This window comes from Rattus norvegicus, chromosome 6 (assembly GCF_036323735.1).
Source record: "Rattus norvegicus strain BN/NHsdMcwi chromosome 6, GRCr8, whole genome shotgun sequence".
Taxonomy (NCBI): Eukaryota; Metazoa; Chordata; class Mammalia; order Rodentia; family Muridae; genus Rattus; species Rattus norvegicus.
The window spans coordinates 74,917,807-74,938,929 of NC_086024.1; the positions used below are offsets into that span (position 1 = coordinate 74,917,807).

The following is a 21,123-nucleotide window of genomic DNA, read 5'->3' on the forward strand; positions in this document are numbered from 1 at the left end:
TAGGTTCCCGTTGGGATTCTCCACTAGCTAGTCTGTACCTTTCGCACGACTGTGAGCCTCGGATGCAGGTTAGCCAGTCCACCTGGGGGCAGAGTTGAACAGCCGGTGGTAAACTGCAGGAATGCTTTCCGTTCGTCTGAGGACATGCCACATAAGACCCTCACAAACCTAAGGAAGCCGGGACTGAAAGAACAAAATACAGCTATACTGATTTGACCATGGACTGCAATGAAAACACAAAACATGACTACTGTGTTCGTTAAATCAACAGTAACCTCCCAAAACAAATGTGCATGCTAGACAGACAAGACTGTGTAGAAACTGCGAAGTTAGGTAAGAACTGGGCAGACACAGCTACTTTAAACTTCAGTGGCTTTCTCACACATAGAGTAAGGACGCAAACTTGAGGAGCGTAAACACACAACAGACTCAAAACCCGAGTTTAAAATACACTTGTATAATTAACAGACAGGGCTAAACTTAACAGAATATATTTGATCTATTTTTATCAGTCAAATCTTCTGATACCTTTTACCTGAGTAAAATTGACTATTATGTATCAATGAAACACAACGCAGATGGATTTTAGAATCATACCTTTAAACAACCAGACCAGACAGAGGATACAGAAGACTGCATGATTTCACTTATTAAAATTCAAAACCAAGAAAATTAATCAATGGCTGTTTCAATTACTAGTGAAGAATATAATAAGACTGAGGACCTCTACAGTCGTTTCTTATTCTGGCATCTATCACACAGGGCGGCTACTCTGAGAATTCCTGACGCTGGATAAGCAGCCTGATGCTTCTCAGTTACACTTTAGTAAACATCCACGCAGTGTAGCCTACGGGTGGACAATGTAGCCAACTTAAGAAGTAATGATTAAACTCCGGGAGGAAAGTGCCTGAGCACTGGCCGTGGCTCAGTCATCTGGAACATCGTCAGCCTCCTCAGCACACTTCCTCATAACCCACGTTTGCCTACTGCTTAGATATGTAGTTCTCTAAATCATAGTTCTTTAGAAAATCCGCCAGTTGGTTTTTAGACATGAAAGAGTCTGTACCTTAGAAATTATCCATGCATACCTGTCACGTGTATAGCCAAGCTTAGGTTCAGTATAATTGATAATGTCCTCTGCTGCCCAGGATGGTGATTGATTTCCACAAAGAATCATCTGGACTTCCTCATGGCTGAAGGAACTTAATTTCTCCATTGGAAAAACTTTATTAAACCCATCTACATTACATATACACCACAAAAAAAAAAAAAAAAAAAAGGAAAGCACAGACTCAGTTCCTAAGCCATAATTCCAAAAATTACAAATACAAATCTTTGTAGAGAAAGGTGGGCCACTGGATCAGTCCCCAGCCCCCAACCCTCAAAACACACACAAAGACAATCAATGCTTAATATCACAAATGTGAGCAGAAAGAATATTTGGTCACTGGTCAATAGCCAAATTCCCATTTATTCTAACTATTAGTCTGACCTCACCACTCTGTCATAACAGCAGCCAAGGTTGTGTTCATGCTTTCAAGTGCCTAACAGTCTAATTCACCCTGACTGTGTTATATACAGTGTGTGGGTACAGTCAGATCCACCCACAAATGAGGATGAGAAGTCTCCACTCATTCCTCCAGACTAGAGGGAAGAACAGTACAGCTAGTGCTCAAACCTGTCCTGACTACTCTGCTGGACCAGACCCTGGTATTCAGCAATGATGATGTTAACGTCAAAGTAGAAGGAAATGCACTCCCTTTAAAATTACCTCGAAAAGCTTCCATCTGTTTCTGGATACCCGTATGCATACAAAAGTCAAACATCAAATCCACATATTCTTCTGCATTATCCATTGTTATCATCTGCAAAGCAAAGTTTGACAGTATTAGTGCTTGCTAAGGGGATATTCAGAGCTGTGACTGTACTAAGAGCAAAACCTTTACCTCATCTTCTCCACTTGGCTTGAGGTCCACCGCTGTGAAGCCATATATTCTGGAAGATGGGCAAAACTGGAAATTTAAGCTGAAAGTTCAGAAAGATTTGATTACTATTCAGCAGCTGTCAATGTTTACAACAGTCCTGCCCAAACCATACACGCGCCCACGGTCCACCAACAGAAACCCGCCCAGCAGCTTAGAGGAAGGTAGGCCTACCCGTGTTTTCTCATCTACTTACTGGAAATGCTGGGGATCAAGCACAGGGCCCTGAACAAGAGTTTGAGTTTTTAAGGGCAAAACCTTGTGCATAAACCTATTAAGACACTGCTTGCAAACTTCTAGGCTTTGCAAAGACTACATAAAAACATAACTTGCCATGAATCACTTTCTCTTTAAGGAAAAAAAATTATCCAACTGAAGATTTCCATAATGACTTATTAAAAGACCTCCACACCTCAGCCCCAAGTTCTCAGTTTAAAGGCATGCACCACCAGACATGGCCATTATCTCACACTTAATGAGGGAGACACAATCTTAGCAGTGTGTCCATTAGGCAACTCTTGTGTTGTACAAACATGAACTGTACTTAAACAAGTCTAGATGGTACATTCTGCTTCACACGCAGACTCTGACAAAGCACACTGCTGCTCATGTTACTTGCTGAAGACTGCAGGCAAGTGTACCGCAATGCTAAGTGTCCCTGATTAAAAACAGGTACACAGAGGCTTGAGAGAGCACTGTCTGCTCTTCCAGAGGCCCTGAGTTCAATTCATGGTGGCTTACAACCATCTATACTGAGATCTGATGCCGTCTTCTGGCATGCAAGTGTACATACAGATAGAGCACTCATATACATAAGATAAATAAATAAATGTAAAACAAACAAACCAAACAGGTAAACATAGGAAAGATACAATGAAGAAATCAAGTGGCAGAATTTTAAGTCTATGCTGGTTGCATGGGAGCAACCTTGTTTATGTGGCCCATCTATGACTGAAACACTCATGTATCAAAGGAATGCATAACCAAACTCTATTTCTTACGATTACTAGCAAACATTAAAAAGGATATATGAAAGTACTTAAGGTATGTCAATTATATATACAGAAAAGAACTCCGTCAATAGCTGTAGTATTGGAGTTAGCTGACACAGCCAATAAAGATTTTATGCCAATCATTTCTGACCCTTGCATTGTGTACTCTGTACATTAACTGAAAGTTGCCCAAATACTGGCTTTGAACCTTTTATACAACACACAAATTTATCACATTGAAAAATCAGATAATCCTTCAAAAATATAATGATTAATGGTTATGTCTTGTTTTTTGTTTTGTTTTGTTTTTTCTCTTCTTTTTTTCGGAGCTGGGGACTGAACCCAGGTCCTTGCACTTGCGAGGCAAGCGCTCTACCACTGAGCTAAATCCCCAACCGCTTGTTTTGTTTTTATAGCAATGTCTTATGTGTCCCAGGCTGGCCTCAAACTTTCTATGTAACCAAGGATAAAACCTTGAGTTTCTGATTCACCTGCCTATGCCTTCCCAGCACTGGAATTATAGGTATATGCCCCATGCCAGGTTCTATGTGGCATTGGAGACCCAACCCAGAGCTTTATGGACCTAGGAAAGCTCAATACCAACTAAGCCATGCATACACCTGACATAACGCTATCTTTTATAATAACAATAAACCAATGGTTCAAACAGAAAAGCATCATTTTCTATAGACTATAGACTTTGCTGACAGACTACAGATCCACAGGGACAGAGAAACAGAAACCTGTAACCTTCCTCATTTGTTAGGTTGAAGAATGCATACAAAAATCTTACCCTAAGTCCTCTATGCTAAGTGGAGGTCCAGAACCTGATGGGTTCTTGAGTACTAGTTCCTGTAACTTTGTGTTCTTCTCATCTTCGGAAAGGCTTTTATTGCCTAAAATCTGGCGCCTCTTAATAGCAAGGTCTTTAATTTCTTTTAAAAATCTGGCTCTGTGTGGATTTACTAGTTCAAAATCTTCCCAAGTTAAAATTCCATTAAACCAAGCCGGGGGTTTGGGCTTAGGGGGATCAAGGATAAATTCTGATTTTGAATCCTCTTCAAAGCTTCCTACTGAGAGGGAGTCATGACCTTCTTCCGTAGACGCTTCAGACTGACTTTCAGTGCAGTGCAAGTCTCTGTCGCCTCGTGATTCATAGATCAGTTTGCTCATATTGCTTTTAATGTCGCCCATGCACATAAGTTTAAAGAAAGGCTTAGAAATAGGCAAGTCCACCAATCTATTGTCTTGAATACATTTGGCCAAGAAAATCCCAAGGAAATGGAAGAGTTTTGTGATCCTTTCCAGCTCATCACTGTCTTGTGGAAATGGCGCTGTGAACAGTCCACATGATCGCTGTACATAGTATCCAGGAGGCTTCAACCCACCTCCAAGGTCAACCTTTAGAAGGAAAAACGGCAAATCAATAAATATGCAAATAAATAAAATCGTGACGAAACCGTCCATTCCCATAAAAAAGAATCACAAACATGAAACATCTTTTCAAATTTAGTCATCTGAAGATGCATGCATGTTAATTAATTTGGCAACCAAATTTAATCCTTTAAAAATATTTTAAGGGCACTAAAATTATTTAGTAATTTATTTAGCCTGGACAAAAAAAAACATAACTAGGGCTGCCACTTGTCTAACTGGGTATGAGCTACTGCCATTAAAGTTAATCACCTGTGTAGAGCATTGTGGCCCATACAGTAGAAGTAGGGAGCAGACTCTTCCCACAAGGTGCTTTCTACACGCGACATGGCATGAGTGTACATACATGCACTTGTCCACACAGTTGTAAAAAAAGTTTAAAAGTGAATAAAAAATGTTTAAAGAAACAAAAGCCTGGCTGCAAGATGACTCAGTCAGTGAAGCACTCACTATTAAGCCTGTTGGCCTGAGTTTAATCCCTGGAACCTACATATATTAGCAGAGAACCAACTTCTGAAAGCTGTCCTCTGATCTGCAGGGGCTCGTGCTCCCCGCCACACACACACACAAATTTAATTTAAAAAAGGGCTTTCCTTGTATCAATATTGGGGGTCAGGATGGGATCTTTAAAAAAAGTCTTTAAAAGCCCAGCCAGAGGGCTGGAGAGCTGGCTCAGCAGGTAAAAGCCCAGGCTCCACGGTTCAGACCCCAGCACCCACATAGTGATCACAAGCATCCATCCCTATCTCCAGCTTATACCAGATCTCCCCAGCATTAAGCATGCATGTAGTGCATATACATACATACAACAGAAAATACACTCAGACATGTAAAATAAACTACATACATTAAAAACAAACAAGCCAGCATGTATAGGCAGAAAATCTGGCTCATGTTCTGAAAGCATAGCCTATTTTAACATTTTGTGAAAGCAGTCATAAGTCAAAAACACAAGATAAGAGATCAATCTCACATGACGAGATTCATCATCTGGAAAGTTATCATCACAAAGCCAAGTCCCCAAGTCGGTCCTCTGGAATTCTGCTGCCACAAGAGCATAAAACTCTAAAGTGGGTCCCAGGCCAGTTCCTTCTTCTCCTAGAAATTCAACCTAAAACAACAAAAGAATGATAAAGAAAGGGTCACTTAAGTGTAACATTTTGAGGGTTTTTTTGTTGGTGCTTTTATTTCAAGACAGAGTTTCTCTGTGTAGTCCTGGATGTCCTACAACTCTCTGTGGACTAGGCTGACCTTGAACTCAGAGATCTGCCCGCCTCTATTGAGTACTGGATTAAAGGTGTGGCTGCCACACGCCTGGAACATCTTGTTTTTAAACGGACCAGCTCTATCCCATCTGATCCAGTAGCATCTCCTTTTTCAAGGTGGACTATGATGAGCAACACGGACATAGGATTCTGAGTCTTCTCAAGTCTGTCATCTGACATTACCGAGTACTGTGCAAACCTTAATTACTTCTCATAACTTTGGAGATCATATCTCACAACTCAGCAGAATAATTAAATCTGACCTTTTCATCAGAGAAAACCAAATCTCAGATAAAGTGGTTCTGCTATTTGCTTAAGGAAAGGATGATAGGTTTTTTCCACCTGGGTTGTGACCTAAAACCTAAAATTCTTCCAGTTATTGTGACTTTAAGCAATCACCTTGAAGGTTTCTGAATACACTCTGATACAAAAAATGATAAAAATTTCACAAAAACTTAATCTAGCATATCTCAAAACAAAAAAGCTAAAAAATATTTAATTAGGAAGACTGTGGTGGAAGAGTAGGATAAAAGCAAAGCCGGCTTGTAATAAGGGAAAGTAAGAGAGCCTGGCACATGGAGAGACTCTCACATCTGATGTAAAAGTTCCATCCAGGGACTCTGCAGTCACCTGTCTTTCACTATAGTCCCTGACTCGGTGACTCCCACCCAGAGAGGCACAGGGATGGCTTGTACTTGCTTTGCTTCTGTAGCATAGTTACAGACTGCTCCGAGCTGCCGCCTCAGTTTCCTTGGCGGACAGAACAGCTGTTGCTGGCTTGCATAAGTATCGAAGGTCTTCATGTGGTCTTCCCCTTTAAAATTCCTTCCCCATACTAGTCCTTCACAGCATTCAAATTTGGCTCAGAGCCTGTAGTCTGACCTACTGGTAGCTAGTCCGTAAGTCTTTCACTTATGACTGGGTTGAGTCTGTGGTCTTTTCCCAGGGATGGAAACTCCCTAACAGTCCACAGCGGCATCTCTGCAGTTAGTAACAGCGGTGCTGACAGCTCAACCTAGCACAGCTTAGGTGCAGTAACATTGCAAACAGTTTGCTCCAAAACAGATTAACAACCCAGACTGTGATATCAAGAGAGGAGGAGGGCAAGCATTCTGAGACACTCTGCCAGGGAGAAAACATCTGCAAAGATCAAAGAAACCCTCTCCTTGTTTTTCTGCCATGGTTTTACGCAGATTACCAGGTTCCCATGCATCCTTTTCCATAAAATCCAAAACAAACCCCTCCTTTACAGGAGGTTACCTCGAGAACTGACTTCCGGTCTGCGTGTATTTGCATGACATTCTCAGCCCACTCCATCAGAGACTCTCCACGGGGAACCTTCACTCTTTCGTGCTTGAGTCGGCCAACTCTAAATTCCCCAGGATCATCTCGCCTTACACTGCTCGTGGTCCTTGTTCGCTCCACTGTGGCTTCCCGTCGATTCTGTAGCCACACTATTGCTCTGAAACACAATACCACAGTCCTTACAGCAGTTGAATGGACTGCTAAACTTGCAACAGAAGGTAAATGTTGGGAGGGTTGGTTTTCAATTTTTTTTTTTTAAATGTTGTTTTGAGGCAGGCTTTTCTATATCCATCACCCAGTTCCCAGGATTACAGGTACATAATGCTGTACTCAGTTAGAATCTTAAGAATGTGTTCAGTCAGGTAATTTTTTGTTGTTTTCTTGAGACAATGTCTGCTGACATCCCAAGATGGCCTGGAACTAGGAAGCTCAGGCTGGCCTCTTAACAATCCCTTTGCCTGGCTGGACAGATGGCTCAGCGGTTAAGAGCACTAACTGCGCTTCCAGAGGTCCTGAGTTCAAATCCTAGCAACCACATGGTGGCTTACAACCATCTGTAAAGAGATCTGATTCCCTCTTCTGGTGTGTCTGGAGACAATTACAGTGTATTCATATGAATAAGAATAAATAAATCTTTAAAAGAAAATCCTCTTGCCTTAGACTCCTGAGTGCTAGAATTATAGCTGTAAGCCAATATGCCTAACTAATTAATTTTTAAGCAACAATTTATTAAGTAAAAACACACAATTAAATTTTTTATAATCCTCTTTAAACAAATGCAGGAAGAACTGGCTATATGTTTTCCTTTTTTATTATACCAATTAAATAAAATTAAAGGTCTATGGCACTGAACAACCTCCTTTAAGATAGTCATGTTAAGACATTCTTTCCACACCCGTGTATGTTCAAGTATCTGGTGGAGATTAGCAGGCAACTCTCAGAAGTCAATTCTCTGGTTCTACCACATAGGTTCCAGGGATTGCACTCAGGATTGTACTCGGGTTTGGCGGTGAGCATCTTTACCTACTGAGGTAACCTTCTCTTTAAATTTAATTTTATTAACCGAGTGTGTGAGAGTCAGAGAGGGTGCATGTGAGCATGAGTGCAGGGAGAGCATGAGCACGCCCATGCAGTGGCTAGCAGACAACTAAGAGCTTTAAGAATTAGCTTCTTTACCTACTTTTCCTTCTATAAATCATAACCAATGCCATTTTTCACAACAGGCCCATAGATTAACATTTATAAATGCTTTTCAAGTGTTATTAAAAGGTTGAAAATTATAACTTAATAAGAATCAAAATCACATTTATGATTCTAGACCTACTTTTTCAGAATAGTTGAGAGATAAAATCATTCCACTATATATCTAACATATGTAATACAGCCTGTTTCAAGAGCTTCAACTACAATAGATAACCAGAGGTGTAAAATGCCCTGCCCTGTCAAATGTGGTCTGAAGGAGGGAGACAGAACAAAATTAATGCATACATTGTACATGGGGGCTGGGGGTAGGAAGAAAACAGTGGTCAGTTAGGTCCAAACTGTATCTGCAAAAAGAGGGCTGACTGCTCGATGACTGAGAACCCACCAGCTGGCGTTTGCTAGGCCTGCCTAGGCTCTAGCACTAAATACTTACCAGTGTTCAGTTTTATGTGGCTGAGAGTTCTGACAGTTAATAATCTATGTAAGTCACAAAGAACCTGGCATGTTAGGAAATAAAATGACGCTGCCATCCACGCTGCGCCAGCAGAGCACATGTACTGAACTGAAATTTAGCTCAGTGGTAGAGCGCTTACCTAGGAAGCGCAAGGCCCTGGGTTCGGTCCCCAGCTCCGAAAAAAAGAACCAAAAAAAAAGAAAATGCAAACCTTCCAGGTACTGACAACGCCTCACAAAACCCAGCTATATCCCTGCTCCAGTCCTAGCAGCATATGTGCACATTTTGAATTTCTATAATGAAAAACCTCTTTATTCTGTAAACACAAGTGCTTCGCCGCCTACCTGGATGCACCAAACGCAGTACAGGTGAAGTAAAGCTGTCTGGTTTCGAATGGGATTAGGAAAGGACACTTGCTGGTCAGCTGTTCACACCAGTCTGGCAGAGCCCCGCTTGCCAAAGCCAATGGCTCCTGTGAAGGAACATGAGACTCAGTGGTGCTGAGGGCACTACATTAATCTATAGTGAACACAAAGACTGCGGGGCTTCACTGCTGAAGAATGAATGAAGAGACAGGCAGAGGTCGAAGAGAAAAGGTAAACCAACAAAAGTGCACCCAAAGTCACCACGCAACCATGTTACCTCAATCTGCTGCAAAATTTTTGTGGTGATCTTTTTACTAGTAAATTCATCAGGTGGAAAAGTAAACTGGGGCTGCTCATCACCATCTGTGGAATTAATTAACATAATTGTAAAAATTAAAAACTATGCTTCCTATCTGATATAGAAATAAAAGATGGTTTCTTACAAACCTTCTTGGGATATCCTTGAATAAGGGTCACTTGCAACTATATACAGAATGCGCAGAAGCTGAAGAACGTCCTCTACTCCACAGGGGTTCTGTCCGTTGCCGGCTTTAGCCTGAGGCTGCTCTTTTGTCAAATTAAGAATATCACTGCTTTGAAGACTAGAACTAGCCCCCTGGTTTAATCCAGACCTTGTTCCATGCTCACAAAAATCCTGAACAAACAATTAGCAAAATTAGCAATTGATTACTTTTCAAGAAAAATATTTATTCTTAGTATTAACATGACTGTTGGAATTTTTTCTTTTTGAGATAAGCATTATCACAAAGGCAAAATGATATTCAAAACCACTGCCAAAGATGAACCACACAAGCGTTGGTCCTGCTCAGACCCAAGGCCACACACAGCGTCTGTGCTTTCACACTGACACATAAGCCATGCTCATTCAAACTCTAAAAAATCCCAACAACCATTCCTTTGTGCTGTTTTTCTTTTCTTTCTTCCTTTTTGGTGCTAGGGATCTAATCCAAGGCCTTAAGCATGCTGCATAAGCACTCTGTCACTGAACTGTACCCTAGCCACTCAGTTTTCAAACCAGAACGAAGCTCAGAGCCATGCCACTCAGACCGATGTTTTAATGCAGTATATACCTTATATGCGGCTATAAGCTGAGAACAATTTCTGTTTTTCCTAATACTTTTATTAGTGCCAGTTAATTTCCAGTGGCGAAGGAAAGCGGCGTCAGCATTCTTCTGCAGGTAGGTTATCAAGTCATTCTTTGGTAATTCATCAGTGCCAAGGTACTGTTCCACATGCTCTATAGACCAGCAACCCTACAACAGGAAAAACCAAACATTGGCCTTTCCCAGTGAGGAGGTCTATGATGTCTCACATGCATTACATGACTAGCTTTAAAATCATGCACTTAATCTAATTTCAATAATTCAGTGTTAGTTCCCTTCCTCTTCAATGGTTTCTCTTTGTGTTGGTTTGAATTAAATGGCCCCCATAGGTTTATATATTTGAATCCTTAGTCACTGGGGAGTGCAACTCTGTGGTAGGATTAGAAGGATTAGGAGGAGTGGCCTTGTTAGAAGTGTGTCACTAGGGGTGGGCTTTGAGGTTTCAAAAGCCCATGTCAGGCCCCATATTCATTCTCTCTCTTTCTTCTCTGCCCCACTTCTCCCCTCTCTCCACCCACACACCCACCCATTCCACTCTCTCAGCTCAAGAGGTTTTCTTGAGGGAAATAATATTAGTAAGTGGAGCAGAGACTGTTCTTGTGATATTTTGACTAAGAATGTAGCTGCCTTTTGCCCTTCTCCTAAAAATCTGCCTGAGGCAAAGTTAAAGTTTTAGATTAATGTCTTGCCAGAGGAGATTTCAAGACAATCTAGCATTGACTCTGTCCTATAAATATTAGTAATCACTCTTATGCACAAAGAGAAATACAAAATGTACCATTTGAGAATATTAGCACCAGGAAGTGTAATAGGACTAAATCCAATGCTCAAGGAAATAAAAAATGTAAAGAACAGCCTGATGCTAAATGGAATAAAGGAAGGGGTAACCTCAGGGCAAAACTTCACCCTACTAAGTTTCCAACCTATGGAAAGGAACTAAAAGCATAAGTACTGAAGAGAACAATTAACAAAAAGCTGATGTAAATGTAATTGGACCAGGGGGCCAAATTCCTGCCCACCAAGGATCGAACTTGGCAACTTCAGGTATATGGTTCTATGGTTCTAGAATCAAGGATACAAGAAAGGGGTTGTGGATCTCCCTCACTGACTAATAAGAAAAGCCTCAGGCCAGGTGTGTGTCATAAGTATCCCTGCATGGAGGTCCAGAGAAGACACTGATGAAGCTGTGAAGATGAGGCCTGGACTGCCTTGGAGACCTCAGATGCTGAGGATGCCAGAGTTGTGGGATACATGCCGAGGAGAGCTTCAGACCAAGTGTGCTGCAGCCCAACAGAAAGAAGTGTGCTTCAGTCCTACAGACCACTCTGACATCAGACACAGAAATACAGAATGTGAATTCTGCCCTGCTGGTTTTCAGGCGTGCTTTGGTCCAGAACTTCCTCACTATGCTCCCATTCCAAATAGTAATATATAGTAATATATAGTCTGTGCCATTGTATGTTAGATGTGGTCTGCATGTGGTCTTGACTTTACCAAGGGTTATAGTAAGAGATTGCCACAAGTCTGAGACTTTGAACTTTGGACCTTTAAACCGTGTGAAGACTTTTAATAGATCATGGGAACTTTTGAAGTTGGACTGAATGCAGTTTTGCATTACATTAAACAAAGCTATGGGAGCTGGGGAGTGGAATGTGCTGGCTTCACTAACATGGCTCTTACAGGCTCATGTGGTCGAATGCTTGCTTAGTCATCAGAGAGAGGAGCCCTTTCACAGGCTTAGGAGGTGTGACTCATGGAAAAAGTGTGTCACTGGGAGTAGGCTTTGAGGCTTCAAAAGCCCATTCCAGGCCCATTTCTCCTGTCTCCCTGCTGCCCACAGAACAGCTCTCAGCTACATCTCCAGCCCCACTCCTACTAGATGCCATGCTCCTCACCGTGATGAAAATGGACTAAGTCTCCAAAAGTGCAAGCAAGCCCTCTCATAAATGCTTTCTTTGTAACAAGAGGTGTTTTGGTTATGGTTTCTTCACAGCAATACCACAGTGGCTAAGATACCCTTTACTTTTTTCACTAAGTAACTAAAAATAGAACCCACTTTCCAAAAATAACTTACCATTTTCCCATTTTCCTTTTCTTTATCAGAATCCTTCATTTCTCTATACATGATTCTAAACATGAAGACATTATTTAATTAATTCATAAATCAAATGATTTAGTTATTTCTAATAAAGCTATAATCTTTAAAAATATGTTAATAAGGTGATTTATTAGATACACACTAACATTAAACATTAAACTCAAGGAGTTGCTAGCAAGTAGTCTACCATTGAGATACATCTGACCCTTGTTCTTTGTAACAACCTTTGCTATGTAGCCTAGGCTAGACTCAAAATTGATTCTTATGACTATGATTCTGCCTCCACTTCCCAAATGCTGGAATTATAGCCACATGACAACTTATCTGGCTCAAATGGAAATTTTAAGACAAAATATCCAAAGAAAGCACACATCACTAGATGTGGTCCCACAGGCCCAGTACTTAAAAGTAGGAGGGCAGGGGCAGGAGGATTCTAAGTCCAAAGCCACCCTTTGCTACATAGGAAGTTTGAGGCCAATGTAGGCTACATGAAATTCCACTTTTTAAAAGAAAAAAAAAAAAACCCAAAGGACAATGAAAATATATATCAATTCTATAGTTTTTTTTAAAGATTGATTGATTGATTGATTGACTGATTGATTGATTGATTTATTATGAGTACACTGTAGCTGTCTTCAGACACACCAGAAGAGGGCATCAGATCTCATTACAGATGGTTGTAAGCCACCATGTGGTTGCTGGGAATTGAACTCAGGACCTCTGGAAGAGCAGTCAGTGCTCTTAACCGCTGAGCCATCTCTCCAGCCCAATTCAAGAGTTTTCAATATAATTTTTAAAAATCACCATTGTCTGTGTGTGTATATGTGTGTGTGTGTAGGCACACATATGTGCATGTACGCTCACACCCACACCCAGTAAATGTACATATGCCACAGAAAGCATGTGGAAATCAGAGGGCTAAGAGTCAACTCTCTCCTTCCATCAAGTAGGTTTGGGAATAGAGCTTAGGCAGCCAAGTGTGGCATCCAGCACTCTTTAGCCATTGTCCCATCTCAACATCCCCAAATCTACAAGGTTAAAAATATGAATGCCCTCTATACTAAGTATTTTGGCTTCCTGAATGGTTACATAAATAAAATGGGATAAAATATTTCCTGTGACTAGAAAGGCTAGGATAGCAATGAGAAAAGGGCTTATTTTCAAAGACAGTGAAATAAAGTTTCAGTGTCTGAGAAGGTGATAAAATCATTGTATTATGTATCTCAAAAAGCTCTACTGTTATCAGATATCATCCAGGATTAGGACTATTAAAAAACAATGGGGGCTATCAGGGGTTAAGAGTGCTGACTGCTCTTCCAGAAGTCCTGAGTTCAGTTCCCAGCAACCACATGGTGGCTCACAACCATTTGTAGTGGGATCTGATACCCTCTTTTGGTGTGTCTGGAGACAGCTACAGTGTACTTATATACATGAAATAAATATTTAAATCTTTTTTTTTTATTTATTATATATAAGTACACTGTAGCTGTCTTCAGATACACCAGAAGAGGGCATCGGATCTCTTTACAGATGGTTGTGAGCCACCATGTGGTTGCTGGGAATTGAACTCATGACCTCTGGAAGAGCAGTCGGGTGCTCTTAACCTCTGTGCCATATCTCCAGCCCTAAATATTTAAATCTTAAAAAAATATATATCCAATAAAGAATGAAAAAAATCATAAACTAAATTAAAATGTGAAATTAAATGTCAATGTTTGTTATAAAATACTAATTACTTACTCACAATACTAAGCACTTAACTATGACTGAGAAACAACATCTAAAAATACATTACATGTGTTAATCCATTAATTCCTCACAGCAGTGCTTCATTTTATAGATTTGGGAACTAAGAAACAAAAATGGTCACTCTTTGGGAGTATAGCTCAGGTAGAGAGTTGACTGAAAGCACATTAAATCTGTCATGTCATTGACAATAATTTGCAGAATGAATAAAGAGGTAGTTTAACAAAGTATATTTAGTGCTTCTGTCACAGGCAATCATAAAACTCTAATAGACATTCTTTTCAAGTCTGGGCCTAGATTATATGGACTTTTTCTAGAGGTTCTTCCAGTGCTAAAGCTTAGCAGCCCTGCACCTAGAGCCAGAAACAACCTCATTGGTTCCTGCAAAGCAACAAACGAAAAGCACATCTTTTAAGGCCCTGTCATTCAAACACAAAGACTCATCGTTCCTTGGCTCATAGATAATAACCGTGCTTGCTTAAATATCAAGTTAAGACCTCTTACGTGTAAGTTGGCTCCCAAATACGCCTAAGTTTGTCTGACTTCACATTGCCATTACAAGACAGCTGAAGCAGTTTCTGTACATAATAAAAGATGGTTGATCTGAAGTTGCTAAGTGGCAGTTCAACTTCCCGAGTCGTTCCAAGCCCAGTCACTTTCAACGTGAGAGCCAATCGAGGTGATGGAGTACACTCGACTTCCTCCAAGAGCTCTGAGTGAGGTGTTCCTAAGGAGATCAAAGATGTGAAAACATCTCAGAGAGCACTGTACTAGGAGACAAGGCTGTACAGTCACTAACCTATGTGCACTCCAGACTCTCCTGCGTCAGGATTTGACCTACTACTCCTGGCTTGTGAGAAAAGTCTTCTTAATGGAGATCAGGACGGCCTGGATTACACAGCATGCTCCAGGCTGGCCTTTGAACTCTCCACAATCTTTATTCCCTGAGCCTCTCAAGCACTGGAAAAACGTAATCCCTGACTGTTTTATTTAAAATAAAAATAAAGGATTAGAGTGTCTTGCCTGCATGAGTATGTGTGGGTACCACATATTCAACACAGTGCCTATGGAGGTCAGAAGAGGGCATCAGATCCTCAGGTCTGCAGCTGGGAGATACCATGAGAGTGCTGAGAACCAAACCAGGGTCCTCTGAAATGCAGCGTTTTATCTGGTACACTATCTCTCTGGTACACTATCTCTTCAGCCTGTTTTGCTTTGCTTTTAAGTGGGAATTATTACACTTAGTTAGTTAGAGACAGAATAATAGAACAGGATATATTTAAATTTTTATTTAAAATGCTTGGTAACTATGAAGACAGTTAATGTTTAATTTTATAGATTATAAACTAAAATTATCACTGACCTATACTCAGAAAATATCATTTACTCTGAGCCAATGATCTATCAAACTTTTATTTACCGTAAATGAATAAATTTGAAGATTAATACAAATATAAATAGATTGATGACATAATTAGGAAAAACTCATTTTTATTAACTCATGATTTTTCTTTCTTTCTATCATACAACTCTTTAAAATAGTCTTTATTCACTGTAGTGCATTCCACCGTACTGTTTGCTGTTGCTGTTGTTTTCAGGCCAGGGACTTACTATAGAGCTCTGGCTGTCCTAGAACTCACTCACCTGTAGACATGCTGGACTCACCTCACAGAGATCCAGCAGATAGGAAAAATACTGATAGCCCTGACTGATACAGAAAGTCTACAGCTGTGTGTTCCCCATTCACCAACTGTTCCTGAGCCAGGTTCAGAACATTTTATTCAAGCTGTATCTATCTTTACATAAAATATATTACAAAGACATGTGCCTTTGAACATAGTATCTTTATATCAATAAAACAAACTTAGTGACAAATCTTCTTTAAGGAACATGAACTAGAAAGAATACTTGGCATTTCCTTACTGAAGCACAATCAGGTACCATGGTAAACTTACCCTAAATGTCTTACTTTATTTAATCTTTTAAATGAGAAGTGAAGATTCATTACTACAAAATGGATGCTCTTACAACACAAATGTATTAACTCATAGTTCCTGAGATTTGAGTTTTATTTGGTGTGGGGAAGCCACAGAACACATGTGCAAAGTATGGGACAATTTATTAGCTCTCCTCTTCTACCGTGTGGACTCCAGGGTTTGAACCCAGTTTGTCAGACTTAGCAGGAAGCTCCTCTCACTGAACCCTATTGTGGGCCCAACATCTATACAACTTAGGGTTTTAAAGAACTGTTTTATTCTAACCTACAAATACAAGTGGCCCTTAACTTTTCAAACTGTATATTATCATCTCATTTGTTACCAACTGAAGCTGAACACGACACTTAAATAGACTATACCTGGGGGAGGGATTTCTAGGTCAGTTGTCTGTTGGACATTGGTACGACCAGGCCTAGGATCAAAAGCGGGAACCAGTGCAGAGAACTGCCGCTTCAGCACGTAGTCGTCATCCCAGGTTCTCCGGCGGCCTCCTTTAGTTTCATACTCTTCTTCTTCCTAGGCAACAAGATTCCACATACAGTTGCAGCTAAGGAAAAAATTCTTCCTGAACTGACTACCCATCTACTAAATAAGATAGCTACATGTTAGGTAATTCTTTAAATTTTAAAGTACACTTATTCATGTGTCTATTTTTATGTCTATGTGGAGATCGGGGACAACTTTTGGGAGTTGGTTCTCTCCTTACAACTTGCACATCTCAAGATCAATTTTGAGTTTGTCAGGCTTGGTGGCCAAAGCCGTAACCCACTGAGCCAACTCCCTGTCTTTAGTGTTTTGTAGGGACTGTACTTCCGGTACTTGACCTGATTGCTAAAGTATAAAATAGGCTAATACAAACATGTAAAAATGCATGTTTATCAAATGTGTACTGTTTGGCGGTTAAAGACATCCATAGTACATTCAGCCTCTATTCCCTAGCTTTGATATTACAGTGGGGGAAGGGGGGAAGGGCACATGTAACCTTCTGTAGTACTTTTCCCATTTCCTATGAGCCTATTATTTTAAAATAAGTTTTTTCTTAATGTCTACTTAATTTCATTCTGAACTATTCACAAAAAATATGAGAGTCACTTGTGATGTGCCTGAAATTTCTGTATGACAATAGATGAAGTGTTGGCTGTTAAAACCAAACGACATACATGCCTCTCAGTTTAAACACTCGACTGACATAACTTTTTCAATAGATAAAGTGGCACTATATACCTATGGTGTTGGAATGTCTGTTTACGTTTGCATCCTGAACCCCAAGCTACTACAGATGACTTCCAGAGATAGTTCTTCTGATAACTGCAGTGAGTTACAACACATAAAGGACCATTAGACAGAAAAAATAAGGTTATTTACATACTGGGATAACAACTATGCCTACCCCTTAATGGTCAGTGTTTGTTACTAAGGTATCTATTATAGGGCTGACAAGATGACTCAAAAGGTAAGGGAACTTGGCATAAAAGCTGATGACCAAAATGCCTTATCTTCGGACCCACTGGGTGCAAAGAGAAAAGCAACTCCAAGTCCCCAAGTTTTCTCCTCTGATACACAGGCACACATAGATGGGGACATTCTTCAAAGAAGAAACGTGTAGGAAAGAGATTTCTTAATCAGAAAAAAATTTTTTAAAAAAGAAAAAAAGTAAAAAAGAAAAAAGACTTCTGTTATGTCTATGAGAAATACTAGAATTACTTGGGCTACTAGAAACTTCAGCTGTTTTAATAAATGCTTATGTTTACTCAAGGTCAAAATGAAGTGGTTTCAAGTAAGAAACTCATGCTTGGTTTATACCAGAATAATCCTGGCTTCTCTGTGAAACACAGAACATAAGCATCAGGGGAAGCTGGTTTCTGTAACTGACAGCTCCCTCCTCCTCCTTGTGGCACATAATTATAGGCATTTTGGTTAATACTTTCCTGTGAATGGAAAACATATATGATAAGCTTGATATACATGGTATTACCTGTTCCCCAATAGGTCGGCTCCCTGCTCCAGAAGGGACCTGTGGTAGCTGTGAGGTGACAGCATGGTGTGTTACATCAGAGCGAGAGCCAGCACGACGTTGCAAAGATGGACGTCTCAGAATCTAAGATTAAAAAAACACCAAGAGACATATATTTAACTATTTGATTCACACTTTTCAAAATCTCTTTTAGCCAGACAGTGGTGGAGCATGCCTTTAATCCAGCACTCAGAAGGCAGAGGCAGGTGGATCTCAGGGTTCCAGGATAGTCAGGGGTACACAGAGAAACCATGTCTAGATGAAAAGAACATAAAAACAACAACAAAAGTTCTCTTCATCAGCCATCTTCAGCAAAGATGGCGTGTTTGGAGTTTTTAATGTCGTGTATTATATATTAACCTTCTTCATAAGGAATATACCTAATTTTTTTTTCTTTTTTCGCTATGGTAGAGATTGAAACCAAATTTTCAATCTCCCTGTCTCTACTTCCCAATTGCTGGGATTACAAGAGCGTAGCACCATGCCTGGCTTCTAATACCCTGCATTAGTGAAGGGAATGAAGACTCTCTACCATAACCTCCTCGTATTCTTGGTCCTCCTGATTGTCATCTTCGTTCTCATCGTCTTCCTCATCCGGTTCAGGCAAGTCCTCGTCATCATCTAGCTCAGCTAAGAGAGTACTGGCACGACAGCTATCAAGAAAGTCTAGGAAGGAAAAAGCCAACCACTTTATTGTTAATGCAATTAGTGAAGAACAGCAAGGAGTCTGCGTCAGGGTTATATTAAACCAAAGGTAAACTCAGAAGGCTCAAGCATGAATGCCAGTTAATGATGCCACTTATTTATCCTAATAATTCTCATAACATAATAACAAGTGAGACTAATCACAAGCATGGCAGAAAAAAAAATAGATGATCTCAAAGTATACTTCAATCAACAAAATCTATGATAGGGCAACCATGTGATGATGCTTAAAACAAGACAATCCCACCATCATCCTCTGAGTATTATACGAAGTACAATTTGGAGTCATTTTATTTTACCGACAGATACCTACTGAGTATACGCTAATGACTAGAACTGTTCCAGCACATAGATACCATTGGAAACAAAGCTAGAATATCCAAGCTCTAAGAAACTTACAGAAGACAGAGGGTTCAATAAACAGACAAACATATCTATAAACACTAGCCTTTATACAAGACCTTATGAAGATATATAGAATTAAGGCCAATCAAAAAAAATAAAGCTTAGATATGGCAAGTTATTTAGTGATAATGACTACTAGAGAACAACATGTGTTTGTTATAGGATAAGTATATGTTATCTTTCACGTTATCCATGTAATTCAATGCACAACCAAGTTTAATCCTGAATCCCCTTTATCTTCTTCCTTAGGACTAACTTCCCCAATGAAGAATGGGCCATGCTACCCAGTAATGATGCATGCCTATAATGCAAGCATTCAGTAGGCTGAAGCAGAATTATGACTTCAAAGCCAGCCTGAACTACACAATAAGGTTCTCTTTAGGAATAAATAAACAAATAGATAGATAGATAGATAGATAGATAGATAGATAGATAGATAGATAGATGGATGGATGGATGGATGGATGGATGGATGGATGGGCGGGCGGGCTGGAGAGATGGCTCAGCAGTTAAGAGTAACGACTGCTCTCCAAGAGGTACTGAGTTCAATTCCCAGCAACCCCATGGTGGCTCACAACCATCTGAAAAGGGATCCGACACCCTTTTGGTGTGTCTGAAGAGAATGATAGTATACAGTGTACACATACATAAAATAAATCTTAAAAAAAAAAAACAAAAACAAAAACAAAGCAAGGACCATCAAGAATGAGTCAAAAGTGCTTGCCACATAACCCTGACAACCAGAATTCGATCCCCAAAACCCACAAGAGAAGGGAAAATCTGTCTCCTGGAAGTTGTTCTCTGACCTCTACACACACACGTCATACACTTATACAAAAAAAACAATAATAAAGATTAATTTTTATATATGCCAGGGTTATATTGCCCAACATAAAGACATTAACAAGCTGTTCTTTATGAGAGCTTAAGAACCCCAGAATAGTGAGACTAAACACGCGAAGTCTGCACTAGCTATATAAGGGAACACAAACTCAGTACTAGAACTAAACAAAGGTGAAGATACATACTGATAAAGAACATCAGATTATCTATGACTATTTAGCAACTTGCATTTACAGACTTTTGAACCAAAAGTCTTTTGATTAAAATTTAGAAGAGTCGGGCTGGAGAGATGGCTCAGTGGTTAAGAGCACCGTCTGCTCTTCCAGAGGTCCTGAGTTCAATTCCCAGCAACCACATGGTGGCTCACAACCATCTGTAAAGAGATCTGATGCCCTTGTCTGGTGTATCTGAAGACAGTTACAGTGGACTTATATATAATAAATGAATAAATCTTTTATAAAAATTTAGAAGAGTCATGATATTCTTCTTAATTAATTTCAAAGGTAAACAGTTTAATACTGTGAAGTGTGATGTGTCCTATAATTACTGGTAAATCCCAGCATGACAATAAGCAACATGGGAAAAAAATATTTCAACTCCTCTTGACAGAAAGTCAAGGTTTTTGGAAGTTAATTACGTTTACAGAGCTAAACCTGAGGCGATCCACAGCAATACAATCCTGAGTTGTCTATTCGTGTTTACGGGAAGGAGACAGTTGTAACTACTCTACAAATATAAAACTTACCACCATGATCCCACAGTAGAATATTTGGTAGTAATTTCAAATGTTGTAGAACACATCATGCAATGGGATATATTTTCAAATGTACTGGGTGAAAGAAATAGCTAAAGGACATAATTCCCTTTAGCTTAAACACACACACACACACACACACACACACACACACACACACACACACACAGAGAGGCATATAACTGATCAGGTTTGTAAGGTAGGTACTCTACATTTTTTATTAATATGCTAAAAGAGCTACCTATTTTTTTCTTTAACATTTTCTAAATGTGCATTAGTGTTTAGCCTGCATATATGCATGTGTTCACATGCATGCCCAGTGCCAACAGGGGCCAACAGCAGAGGGTGTTTGTTTCCCTGGAATTCCAGATGGCAGTGAGTTGCTGTGTGGGTGCTGGGAACTGTACCCAGGACCTTTGAACAGCAGCAAATGCTAG

At 40.0% G+C, this 21,123-nt stretch overlaps 1 protein-coding gene and 1 long non-coding RNA gene across 10 annotated transcripts in view; one reads left to right on the forward strand and one right to left on the reverse strand.

Annotated features, from left to right (window-relative positions):
* Nucleotides 1-21,123, reverse strand: part of Hectd1 (HECT domain E3 ubiquitin protein ligase 1) — an 86,606-nt gene that overhangs the window by 1,004 nt on the left and 64,479 nt on the right. For 4 of the 9 annotated variants that reach the window (NM_001419839.1, NM_001419838.1, XM_063262104.1 and 1 more), the window contains exons 27-42: nucleotides 18,512-18,645; nucleotides 17,941-18,063; nucleotides 16,325-16,481; nucleotides 14,473-14,695; nucleotides 12,199-12,253; nucleotides 10,092-10,274; nucleotides 9,448-9,655; nucleotides 9,278-9,363; nucleotides 8,980-9,107; nucleotides 6,934-7,135; nucleotides 5,382-5,519; nucleotides 3,768-4,375; nucleotides 1,947-2,025; nucleotides 1,772-1,865; nucleotides 1,089-1,239; nucleotides 39-183 (exon numbers count right to left, since the gene is read on the reverse strand). In NM_001419839.1, the coding sequence (NP_001406768.1) occupies nucleotides 39-183; nucleotides 1,089-1,239; nucleotides 1,772-1,865; nucleotides 1,947-2,025; nucleotides 3,768-4,375; nucleotides 5,382-5,519; nucleotides 6,934-7,135; nucleotides 8,980-9,107; nucleotides 9,278-9,363; nucleotides 9,448-9,655; nucleotides 10,092-10,274; nucleotides 12,199-12,253; nucleotides 14,473-14,695; nucleotides 16,325-16,481; nucleotides 17,941-18,063; nucleotides 18,512-18,645 (2,714 nt within the window). The remainder of the gene's footprint in view (nucleotides 1-38; nucleotides 184-1,088; nucleotides 1,240-1,771; nucleotides 1,866-1,946; nucleotides 2,026-3,767; nucleotides 4,376-5,381; nucleotides 5,520-6,933; nucleotides 7,136-8,979; nucleotides 9,108-9,277; nucleotides 9,364-9,447; nucleotides 9,656-10,091; nucleotides 10,275-12,198; nucleotides 12,254-14,472; nucleotides 14,696-16,324; nucleotides 16,482-17,940; nucleotides 18,064-18,511; nucleotides 18,646-21,123) is intronic. The other 5 variants (XM_063262105.1, XM_006240087.4, NM_001419840.1 and 2 more) reach the window with 3 other exon arrangements.
* Nucleotides 16,480-19,642, forward strand: LOC120103536 (uncharacterized). Its single transcript, XR_005505940.2, has 2 exons — nucleotides 16,480-16,574; nucleotides 18,391-19,642. It is a non-coding gene; the product is annotated as an uncharacterized LOC120103536 (long non-coding RNA).